This window comes from Hevea brasiliensis, chromosome 13 (genome assembly GCF_030052815.1).
Source record: "Hevea brasiliensis isolate MT/VB/25A 57/8 chromosome 13, ASM3005281v1, whole genome shotgun sequence".
In the NCBI taxonomy this organism is placed as follows: Eukaryota; Viridiplantae; Streptophyta; class Magnoliopsida; order Malpighiales; family Euphorbiaceae; genus Hevea; species Hevea brasiliensis.
Genome location: NC_079505.1, coordinates 11,406,370 through 11,423,065, shown reverse-complemented (window position 1 = coordinate 11,423,065; position 16,696 = coordinate 11,406,370). Strand labels below are relative to the sequence as shown.

Genomic DNA, 16,696 nt, shown 5'->3' with positions numbered 1-16,696 from the left:
TAGGACTGTTTCATGATTCTTAAATTTAGTCATGCATGCAGGTTTCCCTAAAAGAAAGGGCATAAAATTAGTTGGGAATTGGGTTTACTAGACCTGGTCACTGGTCGGTTTGGTACATGAATCAGACCGGAACAAGACGGGTCAAAATCGGACATAAAATTAGTTACGACTTTGATAAAATCGATTCTTTATAGTCCTGAAAACGACTAGAGTATATGATTAAGCTAAAAATTTAAGAAATCATGATAAGAAATCAAGAGTGTTTGAAACCAAAGTGAAAATTGATTATGCTAGAAAAGCATTTACAGATGAATTAAGTTAACGTTCAAATCTAAATCTACTCTTTTTGCAACAAAGAAAGGCTCAACAGATGACATAAATGAGTTGCCTGAAGAAACATTACAACCAACAATTCCAAAGCAACTAAAACATCTCAATCTAAACAGATGAAAAGTTGAATCAAAAGCAGAAAACCAAAGAAATAATTACAACCACCATCTTCCACCCAACAAGAACAAATGGAGCAGATATCTTCCCCAAAGTATTAATGAAAAAGAAGAAAAAATAATGAAGGAAGAGAAAACTAGTACAATGAAAAAGGGAAAATTAAAAAAAAAAATGATAGTTGACTCCTAATTAAAGAAGATAAGCCCCATATCAAACATAGAATAAATTAAAGGACAAGATTAAACATGATAATTACGGGCATAAACAAAGCAATGAAGATCCTGTTACAATCCCGGGAATGATGCAGCCAACTCATCAAGAATATTTACCATCCACATCAATTATATCTGGCTGTACATCTTGACCTTCCCGTTGGCTACATCGACATAGCTCCTCAATCTGGCTAGTTACTTCAGACATTGACGGACGATTATCAGGGTATTGGGCTGCACAATCTATTCCAAGCTGCAAGAGCTGAACCATCTCTTCCTGGACATTTTGGTACCTCAGGAGCTCAAGATCGAACACTTCTGAAGTCCATTCCTCTCTAACTATGGACTGAACCCATCTGGGAAGGTCTACACCTTCCTCATTCAAAAGGGCATGGGTGGGGGGCTTACCAGTCAGCAGCTCTAAAAGCAAAACGCCGAAGCTATAAACATCAGCTTTTTGGGAAACTCTGCGAGGGTCAGTCACCTCTGGTGCTCGATAGCCAGCGACTCGGTTAGGGGTGGAGGAAGGACCAACAAGGTGAGCAAGTCCAAAATCTGATACTCGGGCTTCATAGGATTGAGTGAGAAGGATATTAGATGATTTTATGTTCCCATGGGAGACATTGGTACCTTGAGAGTGTAGGTATTGGATGCCTCGAGCAGCTCCAAGGGCAATACCACATCTAATTTCCCAGCTCAATGGAGTCCTACCAGCTCCCTTGTTCCCTGTGATCAAAGATTAAGAGAGAGAATAATGGTGAAAATAAAGTTAATGAATCAAAATGCACCAATATATCTTTAGGGTTAGAAGTTCTATAGAATCAATTAACCAAGTATTCTTTCATGGAGATTGGTTTTAGGTTCAAGCATTTTCCTGTCACTAATAGAACATAACTACAGAAACCAAAGCATGGAAAAAATAGTTCAACAAAACATGATTAGGTCACAGCATATGAAAATATTGGTTGCAAATAAGACGATGAGAATTCCATGACAATTAGATCAGAGCAAAAACACAACTAGATAACTCCACCTAAAGGGAATAATTGACATCACCCATTATTGAGTTCTAAGAAAATATCAAACAAGAAATGACAAATTATATCGACCTCTACTCAATCAGCAACAACTACTCTGTTCTGCAAGAAACAAGCAAATTTAGACAAATCCGTGGGCAAAAATCTTAGAAGCCTCTTTGTGGGTGCCAAGGAATGCAGAAATGTAGAACAGAAACCTTAAACATAATTGAAAAGAAATACAAAGTCTGAATAAGTCCATCATTATCTGGGCAGAGGGATTCGGTTACAAGAGATCCAGCAACAAACAGAAGAGAATAGAGTTCTTTTTTTCTTTTGAAAGAAAAAGGGCAACCATCTTCAAAGATAATCATCATAGTGATCTCCACAATCATTCAACATACTAGAAAAGCTGAACATGATATGAAAAGAAAGGCAAAAACTAAGAAATACTCACCATGCAAAAGGGCAGACAAGCTTCCCCTAGGCATGTAATCATAAACAAGAAGCTTCTCATCCCTGCTATAATAGTAAGCTCTTAAGGGGACCAAACTCTCATGATCCATGTCTCCCACCATCTCAATCTTCTCCTTGAATTCTCTTTCTGAAATGGTCACATCCTTTAACCTTTTCACAGCCACCACAGTTCCCATCTCCAACACCGCCTTATACGCAGTCCCAAATGTTCCTTTCCCCAAAACCTCCGCGGAAGCCCTCAACAAGTCTTCCAAATCAAACACCCTCGAAGCTTTACCAAAAAACATCAACTTTTTGGCCCCAGCTCCGCTCACATCACCTCCTCCTTTTCCATTTCCCACCATTGCTGCTGCAGCAGCAGCGGCAACCGAGTATCCATTACCATTTCCGTACCCACTACCATTCTCCACCTCCCCAATAGGCTTGTCTCCGGGAATTGCCAGTTCTTGCTGCTTAATTGACGCAATGTCAATTGATCTTGACTTTTTGCTACCCTTCTTTCGGCACAGAAACATCAAAATCAAAACAAGCAAGAAGAATCCAACTACAGATCCAATCACGATACCCGCAATAGCACCACCGGAAAGCTTCTTCTTTTTACCGGCATTGCCTGCGTTGTCAGTTGGTGTACTAGGCACCACGTCAGAAGTATTTGTACCAGTAGGAGCGCAAGCAACAAGAGGTTGACCACATAGCGAATTACCCAGAAAAGAACTTGAGTTAAAGGCCTTAAATCTTTCAGGTACAGAGCCATTCAACAAATTATTTGACACGTTGAATTGCTCCAACTTCTCCAACTTCAAATCAGGAATTGACCCAGACAACCGGTTGTTCTCCAGGTACAAAGTCCTCAATCTGGTAAAATTTCCAAAACCCACAGAGATCGCACCGGTAAAGTTGTTCTCACCCAGATTAAGCCGCACAAGATCTTGTAAAGTAAAGAGAAACTCAGGGATCTCACCGGAGAACAGATTTCCTTGCAAGTAGAGGTTCCTGAGTTTCGTACAAGCAGCGAGATCTAAAGGCAACTGACCAGTGAGAGCATTGAGACGGAGACTGAGAGTCCGGAGTTCAGTAAGGTTAGAGAAAATGCCATTAGGGAGTTGGCCAGATAGGGCCACTCCAGGGAGGCGAAGGGCAGTAACACGATTACCCTGGCAATTAACGCCAGCCCAAAAACAAGGGGTGGACTGGGAGATGTTCCAGAAGAGAGTGCGTCCGCCGACGGAGGAGCGAAGAGAGATAAGAGCAGAACGGTCGGCGGCGAGATCTGGCTTAGAGGAAGGGAGAAAGATTAAGACAAAGAAGAAGAAAAAGAAGAGATTTTTAAGAAACATTTTGAGATGTCTCAGAAAAAAAATATTTGGATGGTAATAGAAAAAAGATTGGATTTTTAAGATTTTTAAGGTTAGGAAGTAGGCATTGTCCGGAGAGAGACAAGAACAAGAACAAAGAACAGGTAGGGGAGAGACAGAGTAAGGTTAGAGAGAGTGTAATGAAGAGTATAAGACACCTGAAAGAAAGAGAAAGAAAAAGAAAAAGAAAAAGAAAATCATGAGGGCATGCTGTGCTCCAAAAAGTAGTAGAAATAATATATTTTTTTTTATAAGAAATTTGTCTAATAAAAATATAAATTAAAATTTTCATTAAATATTAAATTAAAATTAAAATAATTTTTTAATATAAATTGCAATTAAAATAAGATAATAATGCACAATAATTTATGTTATTAATTATTAAATAATTAGGGTTGTGAGATAAGAGTGTGCAAAAGAAGGAAAACTGGCTGTATGTTTGCGTTACTAATGGACACCACACCGAACTGTTCCTTTTTTATCCTTTTCATTTTTTATAATTTTATTAATTAATTATATAACTTTTTTATTTATCTTTTTGTTTGTTTACCTTCTTATTTATTTCATAATTTCATTTTTCTTTATTTTATTTATCGTTTACTGCAAAAGTAATTACGGGTATTGAAGTTTGGTTGCTTTTGGTCTTTTTGGGGCGAATTTACAATTTTGTCTTAAAGTGATGAAATTATTTTATATATTAAAATTATAAGTATAAAATTTAAAAATTAAATAATTAATTTTTTAAAAATTAAAAATTATAATATGATATAAAATTTATAAAATAAATTATTAATTTTTTAAATTTTAAAAATTAAAGTATAATATAAATTAAAATTTAAGTATTAAATTATAAATATCTCTTTCGAATATATTGTTATTTCTTTTTATAAAAAAATATATTTTTGTGTTAATAAAATTTATTTAATGTAATATAAATTAAGTACATAATACAATATTTAAACCTTTTAATTTTTATAAATTTTGAGAATAATAAATTGAATAAAGTTTATTTTTAACAACAATTCATATCTAAAATAGGGTTAAATTTAATTTGTCATAAGCTTAAGCTCTACCGGCTTAAAAAAAAAATCTTATATTTTTTGACAAAATTTAAAACATAGATTAGTGATAGAAACGGCTTAGATTTTTGCGGACATTTAGAATATATTTAAATAATATATAATTAAATTTGAGATGATTTTAGATTTAAAATTTAATACCTATGATAAATTTGAGTCGAATTTAAACTTTATATATTGAGTATCTGTTATCTGAACATATTTATATAAATTTTTAATTAAATATAAAATATATATTTTTATAATAATATTTATAATTTTTATATATTTTATTTCATATAAAATAAAATTAAAATATTTTATTAAATATTTAAAATATAAATTATTAATAAAAATAATTTTTTATATAAATTTTTAATTAAAAAATATAAAATTAAATAAATTTAATAATTTTTTAAATAATAATAATAATAACCAAATTTAAAACGAATAAAAAAATTTTAATAGTATTTAAGATGTTTTTAAATTTTAAAATATTAGTTTCCTACTAATTATTATTCCTAATAATTCATAAAATGTCAAAACATCAAATCACAATATACCTTTTCATATTTTTCTTATTAATTTAAAATAGCATAAAGTTAAACTTTTATATTATTTATAAAAAAATAAAATTTTTAATTTTTATAGAAAAATTAAGATTTTGGTAATTAAAAAAATATTGGCTTTTTTTTTTGGATAGAGTTGATTTTATTTTTAACATTGGTTTTAATTAAAACTTTGAGTTTGAAATTTTACAATTTTAGAAAAATAACTTTAGTATATCACTGAATTTTTTTTATATAAAAAAGAAAAATATTTTATTAATTGAAAGAAAAATACAAAAAAAAAGCATAAACATGTTTGCATAAAATGTATAAAAATAATTAAAAAAATTAAAAGATCTGATAGTGTTGACAAAACATGTTGGTTGGTCAATAGGCAAATTGTGCACTCAACTCTTCAACTATATGATTTTTACGAGTCCTATCAAATAAACTCCAAATTTAAATTTTCTATTGAAAAAAAAAAGTTATACAAACATATAAAGGCTCCTCGATGAGAAGGAATAACTCTAAGAGGAAAGAAACACAAAATATACACTCAGATTTATCAATAATGATGAATTTAATTATTCATTCACTCAAAATCTATCAATAATGATACATTTAATGAGATATATTCCGAATTTATTTTGAATGGATACAAATTTAAAAGTTATTAAACAAAATAATAAAAAATTATCTAATGAGTAAATGTTATTGAGTGAATTTAGGTCTTACTCGGTTCAAAATGCTCTACCTCCTATCAAAATATATTTCTTGAGACGTATACTTATTACTGAGAAGAATGATATAAATGTATTCGGTATATAAATTAACTCATTAAGGAGTAGTTTGTTTTTAAATTATAAATGATAATAATATACATAAAATAATTTAAAGTGTAACAAATTATGATAAATTAATAAATTCATTGCACTTCCTTAATCAAGAGAGCTCTACTTATCAGGAAATTGGTTTGATAATGCAAATTAAATAAGACTATTTTTTACACTAATTAAGAAATTCTACTTTCATAATTTATTTACCTAGCCAAACAAGACTTTAATGGGCTAGGCATAATGAGAAGAGATAATAATTAATTTGATGAAAAAAAAGAGTTGAGTAACATGATAAATAAAATAAAAAGGAAACACTTATTATGCCAAATCATCATCAAAATCTCTATGATTCCAAGGCTTACTTATTGTTAGAGCTACTTTTTATAAAGCTGAAAGTAAACGATTTGATAAAAAGGTATCTATTTTACAACAATGTCTGTTTTCAAAATGTAATCATGTGTCACCAAATGCAAAAATAAATAATTAAATAAATAAATAATTTAAATAATTAATAATAAAACACTGGTTTAGAGTAAAATGATATTTAGTTTAATTTATGAAAAATTAACTTATAAATAATATTGTTTATATTTGAGCTTATAAGTATTTAAAACGTAACACCTCTATTTGTATAGCCTGGTATATTTCACTATTCTGATGACCGGTGTCGGTCCGGACAATTAAGGGGATTAGAACCACATCGAAGACAACTAGATAAACCCTAAACACAAATAATTAGTAATTGTTAAATAGTTAAGTATAAATAAGAAAAATAGAACACAATAAGTTAAATGAGTCGAGAGTCACAGCGATGGGTAACCTTATCGGGAAGGATTGTGAAGTCTATTTAAACTCAAATTTCGAACCGTAAAATGTGACGCCGCGGTCCTTAGGACTATTGCGAACACAGTGGAAAACAGAAAATCAAGAAAAATAATTGTTAAGCAGGTCAAATAATTAGGTCAGAGATCCGAAAGAAATATTGAATTATTTGCAAAACGGATCGAACTGGCGAGGGACAATTTGGTCAATTGACCCCGAGTGCTGACTCCTGACTTAACTGTCAAATAAAATCGGAGAAAATAAAATTTTAGAATCAAGAATTAAATTAAAGAACTAATAGAAAAATAAATAGAAAAAAAAAAGGAAAATGAAAAAGTGAAAAGTGATGACATCATGCATGACATCATGCATGATGCAATAAATATTATAATTAAAATTTTATTAATTTAAATTATGGTCTTCCTAAGGGATAAATCCATAAAAGAAAAAGAAAAGAAAGAAAAAAAAAGATTCATCTTCTCCTTTTAGCCGTCCTCCCTCTCTCATCTCTCCCTCATTTCACCATGAAAGGAAACTCCATTAAAGCTTGCTTCAAGCTTTTAAACCTCTACTAAACCCTAATTTCTCCCATAACCACTTCATAAAACCTTGTGTTTGGACTTTGAGAAGAAGATTGAAGAGGCAAAGAAAAAGAAAAAAGAAGAGAATTGAAGAATTGGACATCAAAGATTGAGGTTAGTCATTTAAACTTGGAATTTGTAGCCTAGTGTTTATGTTTAGTCTAATTAACTTAGAAATATATTTAAAATGAAATAAAAACAAGTGTGGAGGACTAATCATGGATTTCGGTCAGCTAGGGTTTGCTATAGTAATACATGAATTTGATTGGATTAAAAGTGTAGGCAAGCTTGTATGAATGTGGAGGTGATGTTCATATGCTTAGATTTGATTAAATGTAACAACTAGTGTAGTTAGGGTTTTGGCACCTAGGATTTTGAAGAGAAAAGTGTAAAAATTTGTTAAATGGTGTGTTTGACCTTTTTTGAGATAAAAAATAGTCATTTGTGATCAATTGATGTGTGTTGGAAGTGTTAGAATTAGGTTTAGATTCGGATTGGATGTGGGCAATATGTAGGCAGCATGACCAAGGTCCCTTTCAGGGATCAAAACTGAAAATTTACAAGCCCAATTGGTGTGAGGCTAATTGGGAATGAAATTAGAAACAAAATAACACATTTTTCATTTAGTAATTATGCCCAAAAAGTGACTAAAACCTAGTGAACAAATTGACCAAATCCGGATTAGACAATTTAACCTGTACAAAAATGACCAAATGAACAGTGGCCATAACTTGGGCTAGGCAAGTCTAAATTACCTGAAATTTTACCAGTAGAAAGCTGAGATATAGACCTAAAACTTTCATGAAGAACGCAAACCCAAGTTATGCCCTTAACTAAGTCATTTAGTCACACAAAATTGGTGACCTAAAATTGCCAGAACCTAGAATTTGCCCATAAAATTTGGGTTAGACCAATTCAGCAACTATGATTCAAATGGCTATAACTTGAGCTACAAAACTCTAAATGGAGTGATTCAAAAAGAAGAATAAAGTTAAGACAATAAGGAACAATTTCTATGAAGAAAACTTAGCCAAATTCTAACAGAAAAATGACCAATTGAACAGCGCAACATAAGACACCAAAACTGAAAATTTGCAAATTTACCTAAAAGACTTAAAATTTGAGTAAACAACCAAAACCAACAAATTTAGTAACCAAAATGTGGTATATGGGTGAAATTAGAATTCCCATACCTATTAAGCATTAGAAAGTCAACAAATTGACTTGAATAGTGTAGTGAATAGTAACCCCGAAACACAAATTTTAACAAACGCCAAGTTTAGCATATTAAAGCTAGGTAAAAGTAAATTTGAAATTTATTTTGGATTTATGATAAGTTATGATACTGAAATACTTTGAAAACTATGTGTTTCAGTGGAAAAGAATACCGGAAAAGAACCCGAGGGATCGAGTCAAGGCCAAAAGGCGACTCGTATAAGGTTTGTGCACAACATCAATACGTTTTAAAATTCATTTACAAAGTGCATGAAATGTGTATTATGCTTTTGCTTTGAATTATTGAAAGTTTATTTGTGTATATTTGAAATGGCAATAAATGTTTAGTAAATTGTTAAGATAGTTTTGAAACCACAGTGTCATGACCATATATTTGAATACCTAACTAGCATGACTAGTGGGGGAAATCAGTTTCGAATTTTGATTCCTTCTCTGGTTGAAGTGTTGAGGTGCGTGCCAGTAAAAAAAGAAAAAGAATGGGTTCCCATATATTTGAGCTAGCTAGCCTTGTGATGTGACTTCTCCTCAGTCTCTGGCTATTGAGATTATATTTGTTTCGAATGGCATGATATAACTGTGTGTTTTTATGAAATTTGTTTTGAGACTTTTGAAATGAAATTGTTTGGAATAAAATCATGTTTTGAATTTTATATCTCATGTTCAGTTAAATTTTTGAATAATTATGTTTTAATTCTGCATAAAGATTATTTTAGTATGTTGTGCACCACTGAGTCCTAGTACTTAGTGATGACTGTTATTGCTATCGCAGATATAGAGACTAGAAGAGCAGCAGAGTAAGCTGCTGAGAATTGAGGAGCTACCTGCCTTGAAGTTTATCGGGTATATTTTATATGCTGATTGTAAAAACTATTTTGATGTATGTAACTGTATAGACATATAAAATTGGTTATGAGCAGTTGTATAAAGTTGCATTAAGCTTGAAATTAATTTTGGTTTGGATTTTTCCTAATGTAAATTTTTGGAATGATGTATATAAATTGTTTTATCTTTAATGAAATATGAATGAAAATATTTTGTTTTAATTTGAATGAAATTAATTGGTAGTATTTTGATGATTGTTGAATTTTGGAAATTGAGAAATAATTTTGAAATTGGTTTGAATGGTTGTGAAATTGATGAAGTTGTTGAGATAAATCTTTGGAAGTGCTTTTTACAGATATTTGAAGAACTGTTTTCTCAAAATACAGACGGAACTCTGCCGAAATTTCTATAAAATTTACGGAAAAATAAAACGAGACAAAAATTTTTACTAGTTTTAAAACTTCGAATAAATGATTTTAATATCTATTAGAAAATGCTCACCACTTGTAAAAATAATAATAAGAAAATTATTTTAAAATCCCTTGTAGGGTACTTAATGAGTTATTGGTAGGTGAAGTTCGGTAGTTCATTAGGTATTCTACGGGATCATGTTATGCTTTACAGAGGGGTAAGGTGTGACATAAAATTTTAAATAATTATGTATTTGATCATAGTATTTATAAGTGACTGATAACCAGTTAATGTATATAGTAGAAAATAGCTTATAAGTATATTTATTATTAAAACGATTAAAAATATATTAAATAAGATTTATGTTGATATTTTAAAAATTAAACAAGGATAAAATAGTAAAATATTTGGTTAAATCAGCTTATAAACACATGACTTATGAGCACCAAAATAAGAAGTTGAATTTTTTTTTTATCTTATAAGATTAACTTATAAGATTAAAAATTATTGTAAATAAATAGATTAACTTATTTTTAAAGCTTATAAATTAGTTTGATCAGTTTATAAGTTAAGATAAGCCTGCTCTAAATACAAAAAGAGTATTGGTTATAGAATATAAATGTGAGGGTTTATAACCTTTTTGAAATAATTCTTATAATAGAATTTAATTATTTTTATTAAAAGAATTTAATTCAAATAAATTTTAAAAATGAAATATTTTTTAAAATGATAAAATTATTTAAATTTTACTGTTTGAAATAATTAATAAGTAAAATTAATGTATTTATTTTTATATTTTTTATAAAGAAATAAATATAATTTAAATATGAATGATTTGGATATTTAATAAAAAAATTTTATTAAATAATAATTTGAAAACTGCCTTCCTTCATCACATAAAATTTAATTATAAGATTTTAAATTTTAAATTTTAATTATAATTAAATAAATTAAAATAAAACTTTTTTTTTTAATCACTTCCACATAGATTTAAAGAAAGTCTTCCTTAATAGAAGTGGAGCATGCCAATTATTATTAGTTTTTATCTGCCAACTACAATTTACATATTGCACAGGATCAAATTTTTGGGTTTGTAAATAGTAATATCTGTTGAATTAATAATCTAATAAATCAAGTGATTGTTTTATAGTTATTTATAGAGATAAATTAAAGATTTAAATCATGATAATTTATTTTTAAAATAATAAATATATTTAAAAGATTATACTAACTGTCTATTTAATAATGTGATTCAAATTTATTTTTTTTTAAATATATTATTTAATTTTTTAAAGAAAATTATTTAGTACTTTTTTATTGCTATTAAGTATTGTTATTATAAAAATAAAATTTTAAATATATTAATTAAATGATACTAAAATTAAAATAAAAATTAAATTTAATATATTTTAATTATATGAGTGATAAAATAAATTACTTTTTTAATTACTTGCATTTAAAATTATATTTTTTTTACTACCTTCTACATTCAATTGTAATTTCATATGACAATATTATGGTATCTGCGAAAATTACACTACTTTAACCCGACTAATATTCACATTACTCAAACTCGTCTCTTAAATCTAATTATTATAATATGAATAATATCTAAATCCATTTAATTTTATATATTTTAATTAATAATCTACATAAAAAATATTTTTAATGAATTATATTTTAAAAATTAATAATTCTATAAAATATTAAGTTCTATTTATCTAAAATATTATATATATTATAGAAAATATGTATATTTTATATTTAATTAATTATTTATATAAATGAGTTCGAATAATAAATATCTAACATGCAAAATGACTAATCAAATCAATAGTGTAACTCAATTTCTTACATTCACACTTTTATTTATAATCATTTTTAATATGGGATATATATTCCCAAATCCACAATGATATCATTTCTCAAACCTGAATCTATTCTAAATCTAATTATATATTACTTAAACACGTCCTATTAAGAATCAATAGGATTAGATACTCACAAATATTCGATCAATTATCATCCTCACGTACAAACAGTAAATGCTATTAGTAAAAATAATTTAAAATTTATTTATTTTGAATTTTTAAAATTAAAAATGTATTAAATTTATTTTAAAAATCAAAATTTTAATACAATTGCCTTCAAAACATGAAATTTCATGATTCTAAAAATCATGCCAATCCTAAAATCAATTCCTAATAAAATAATATTTTTTAACAACAGTTGAAATAACAAATTAAAATAGAAAAATTATGAATGTAAATAAAATTATATTTTGGGAAGTTAGTTACCCTTCTCATTTTAATAATGCAACCATCAGCTCAACTCTTATTTTAAAAGATTTGGTTGAGATTCCACATAAAAAACAGTGAAAAAGAAAAAGATAAAAGTGAAGTTCATGTCTTTTTCCATAAAGAAACTTCCTTTGTCAGAAGCAATGTTTATACCAACCAATTCCCCATATATGTATAATCTCTTATTATTGGGATGAAGCATTGTTCATTTAATAAATAAAATTAAATTTGTTGTAGAAATATTATTATTTTTTATTAAAATAATAAATGCAGATAGAAATATTAAATTTAAAATTATTAAATTCATTAGCCTAGTTGTTTCATTTTTTCAAACTTGCAATCATCTGCTGGCAAGTTCAAGTAGGACCAATCACAGCAAGGACATGTCTGGTAATAATTAAAAACAGTGGAACCTAAGATTTTATTTTATTAATATATTAAATCATTTAAAAAGAGAAATCCTACCTTTTATTCTTCCACTCTCTCCTTCTACTTCTCCTCTTTCCTTCTTCCTTCTGTTTCTCCAGATTTTATTTGGGCTTTTAGCAATTTCACTGAAAGTTTTGTTCCCTTGTTTGTTAGTTCTCTTATAAAATCCCTTGTTTGTTTGTTAGTTCTCTTATAAATATTAAAGCACTGTTTGAAAATTATTTTTTTGTATTTTATAGCATTTAAAATACTTAAAAAATAAGTTACTAGAAAATAACTTTATATTAAAAAAAATTAAGACTTTATTTATTTTATAAAAAAATAATTTATATATTAAAAATATTTTCTATAAATAATATTTTTTTCATAAAAATATTTATCATTATTTAATTATAATATAAAATTAATAATATGTATTTATATTATATATGTATAAATATTTTTAAATTCATATATATATAATAAAAATATATATCATTAATTTAATATTATAATTAAATAATAAAAAATATTTTCATAAACATAAAAAATATTTTTTATTTTTCATATATAAATTATTTTCTATGAAATAAATTGAGCTAAGTGTTAAAAGTAATAAATCTAATTTATTTTGGATTTAGAATATACTTTGAATTAAATTTTTAATCTTGTACCCTCTTTATTGGATTGGATTGAATTAAATTGATTATATGATAAAAAAAAAGTTTTTTTCACCGCTGTATTTTTAACTTAATAGCAATTTTAAAAAATTTTATTATTTTAAGATTTAAATAGTAAAGTATAAAGGGTTGTTTGTTAAATATTATTATTTTTAATATATTAATTAAAAATAATAAAAAAAATTTACATTAAATTTAATATGTTTTATTAATGAAAACTAAAAATATTTAACTAATTTAATTTAAATTTCTTTTTTAAACTGTTTTTAATTAATATATATATATATAATTAATCGAAGAAATTAAACAGTAAGATAATGCTAGGAAATAATATGTTACATTGGTATTGTTTCTTCTTGAAAATTTTTCTTAGTAATATTTAAAAATAATATAAAAAATGGATTTTAAGAAATTTTAACTTGGTTTTAATCTATAAATTAATAAATTTCTATTCTAAATTTAGGATTTGTTTGGTATAGCAATTGAACACAACATATAGCTAATAACACATGTGTTCCTAAGAAAAGAAATTTGTCTATTTTTTAGAGTCTCAAAAGGGATAGAAACACATAAAAACTCTTAATTATAAAAAAGAAATATAACCGATATTTATTATTGATATAATCTCTTAAATTATCTAACTACTACTGCTGATATATAAAATAAATATAATTTATTTTATTATTAAAATAAATATATAATTTTTTATTTACTATATCATATTTATTTTATTATTGATATAGATAAATAAAATTTAAATAATATAAAAAATGTGAGTAATATGCATTTATAATAATATAAAAATATATTTTGAAAATGGAAAGTAGTCTTTTAATCTTGAAACATAATAGCTGATTGAAAATAATGTTGTTGAGGCAGTGGGTATAGAATAAGCTTTGAGGCGTGATGAATCACTATCTTTAAGGTATGAATTGCTCCCACTAGATTGCTGCAAGGTTATGGCAATATACCCCCAGGATACAACAAAGCCTAAAATCTGCAGACAGCAACTCCTGAAGATTTCCCTTAAGAACTATTTATACGAACCGAATTTAGAGAGATTAGAAGAAAAGAAGAAGAAGTTGAAGTAGTATATATCTGGATTGAAAAAACTCATCCATATTTATAAAGAATGAAAAGTCATGGCACATTTACTAGATAGACACATATGTCTATCTCCAATAGATACAACTATTTGTGTAATAGACATGTTTGTTTATTTAAAGATACCTATACAAATAGTTGTGACTATTTGTATAGAATAGACATGTCTGTTTATTAACAGACACCTATACAAACAGTTGTGACTGTTTGTATAGAATTGACATGTCTATCTATTAACAGACACATCTACTTATTAATAAACACATCTGTTCATAATTTATTTACGAAAATTATAATATGATAATTATTTTATTTCACACATATACTTGTCAAATGCCATAACAGAATAATATATATTGAATTATATATATATATATATAATTCTATACATATTTCACTCTTGCCATTCCTTCACTTTCTTATATTTTAACAATATAGGAATTCTTTCTCTCTATAATATCTAACATATAAGCTATTTATATCAAATAATTATAATTTTATAATTTTTTAAAATGTAACAATTTAAGAAGTGTATCAATTGAACAATAACTGTTCGATATTTTTACCAAATGGATTTAGAATAGTTGTTGAATACCTCAAACCTCTAAATATGGAGTAGACCATGGCTGGGTTTACAAAACTGTGGAAGCTAAAGAACTCAAGAAAAGGATTGAAGAGGGAGAGAAGTTATAATTTAATAGGTGAGAAAATGAGAAGGGTTTTCTTGGAAGGCATGAAATTTAGGTTTGGCAACCAACAATTAACAACAAGCATTGAATATTAACAAAAATTAGATATTTGGTTAATGCTCTTTATTTGGAAAAGTTACCTTTGCTTTACTTTGTCTGCCTTTCTCCCATCATCTCATGCATTTCCTCTTGCGCATGCACAATTTTTATTATTATTATTTTTTTATATATACACTCTTTAAAAAAAATAAATAAATCTTTTTTTTATTTAATATTTTTTAAATATTTTTTTAATAACTTACTAATTAATATCTTACCTTTACTTCATTAACCGTAAACACCTAAACTTTATAATAATTAACTATTTAATCTTTACACGTAGACGTGATTTGTATACGTAATGAACTTTCATTATAATTTTATTTTATAAAATTTGGATTTAATAATTATATTTTTATAATTCTTAAGTGTCAAATGTTAATACTTTATAAAATTCAAGTGTCAAATATTAATTAAATAAAAATAAGGTTTCAAATGACCTTTTCAAGTAAAGGTCAAGGGGCCAAAAAAAATGTATTAAGACTTTATTTTATAATGCAAAATAAATTTTTTATTCATAATAAATATGAATAAATTAAAATTTTAAATATTTTTTTTTATAAAAAACAGTTAGTAATCTATTGTAAGAGCCTATTTCATCTTTGTCAATCTTCAAATGTGAGACTGAAAAAAGTCTTTGTTTAAAGTCTTAATTGCTTTCTCATATATAAGAAAGCAATTAAGACTTTAAACAAATGATTAATTACAAAACAATTTAAAAAGTTATTTACTCTTATTCCTAACCCACCACAAGCCGATTTCAATTTAATTTTGGGTTAAAATCAACAATTTCAGTTTATAAAATTGAGGTCTGGAATTGAATCATAGAGTCCCATTTGATTCTAATTTTAATATCTATTATAATTCAGTTTAGTTTGAGTCAATTTAATGGTTAAAATTTTTAATTTTTTTTAAAATATTAATTTAAATCAAACTGGATTAATACGATTTAAGAAGAAGAGAGAAATAACATAATTCTAATTAGAATCTACAAAATTTTTATTTGATTCGGTTTTTTAAATTAAAATGAATCGATTTCAATTTAATTTTAAATTCATAGTAAATTATAGTCAAGTCTACTTATTCCTTTAAGCGAAAATTACTAAAAGAAGTATGAACTTTTAAAATTTTTATAATTTTACCCTAAACAAAAAAAAATACCAATTAAAATTTTAATTTTTTTTTATATTTATCTAATTACACACTACCAACAACAAGTATGTTAATTAGTTAATGAAGATATTATGTCAAAGATGTCTTTCACCCTCAATTAATCTAATGAAACCTAATTACCCTAACATGCAAAGCTCTTAAGAGAAAATGATATATCTCAACTTTCTATCCACGATTTTCTCAGCCATAGTTAGTCATAGTCTACAATGGAATAGCTTCATGGGACCACAAACTCGTCACTGTCGTTGCAATCACATCTAACAAGCCTCGTTTTCTTTGAATTTTTTTAAGGTGGTTTGATTGAATGAGGGAGATAAGAAGGGGAACAAGGTTTGAATATTTTAATCTTAAAAGTAAGAGTAATTAGGATTTAATTGTGTTAATTAGAGGGGGAAAGACGTCTAACGTAGCATTTCTATTAG

The 16,696-nt window shown here is 26.8% G+C and overlaps 1 protein-coding gene across 1 annotated transcript; it reads right to left on the bottom strand.

Annotated features, from left to right (window-relative positions):
* Positions 1-439: 439 nt before the first annotated feature.
* On the bottom strand, positions 440-3,703 carry LOC110645986 (probable inactive receptor kinase At1g48480). The gene is made up of 2 exons (XM_058131788.1): positions 2,133-3,703; positions 440-1,385 (listed from the first exon to the last, which is right to left on the bottom strand). Exons 1-2 carry the CDS (start codon positions 3,487-3,489, stop codon positions 763-765), a joined length of 1,980 nt encoding a protein of 659 aa, XP_057987771.1. The 5' UTR covers positions 3,490-3,703; the 3' UTR covers positions 440-762.
* Positions 3,704-16,696: the final 12,993 nt, after the last annotated feature.

Bases quoted from the DNA above. Each gene is read 5' to 3' on its own strand.
- LOC110645986 (XM_058131788.1), bottom strand. From the start codon at position 3,489: ATGTTTCTTAAAAATCTCTTCTTTTTCTTCTTCTTTGTCTTAATCTTT. The intron at 1,386-2,132 runs GTGAGTATTTCT...CTTTGATCACAG, and splicing joins CTTGTCTGCCCTTTTGCATG to GGAACAAGGGAGCTGGTAGG.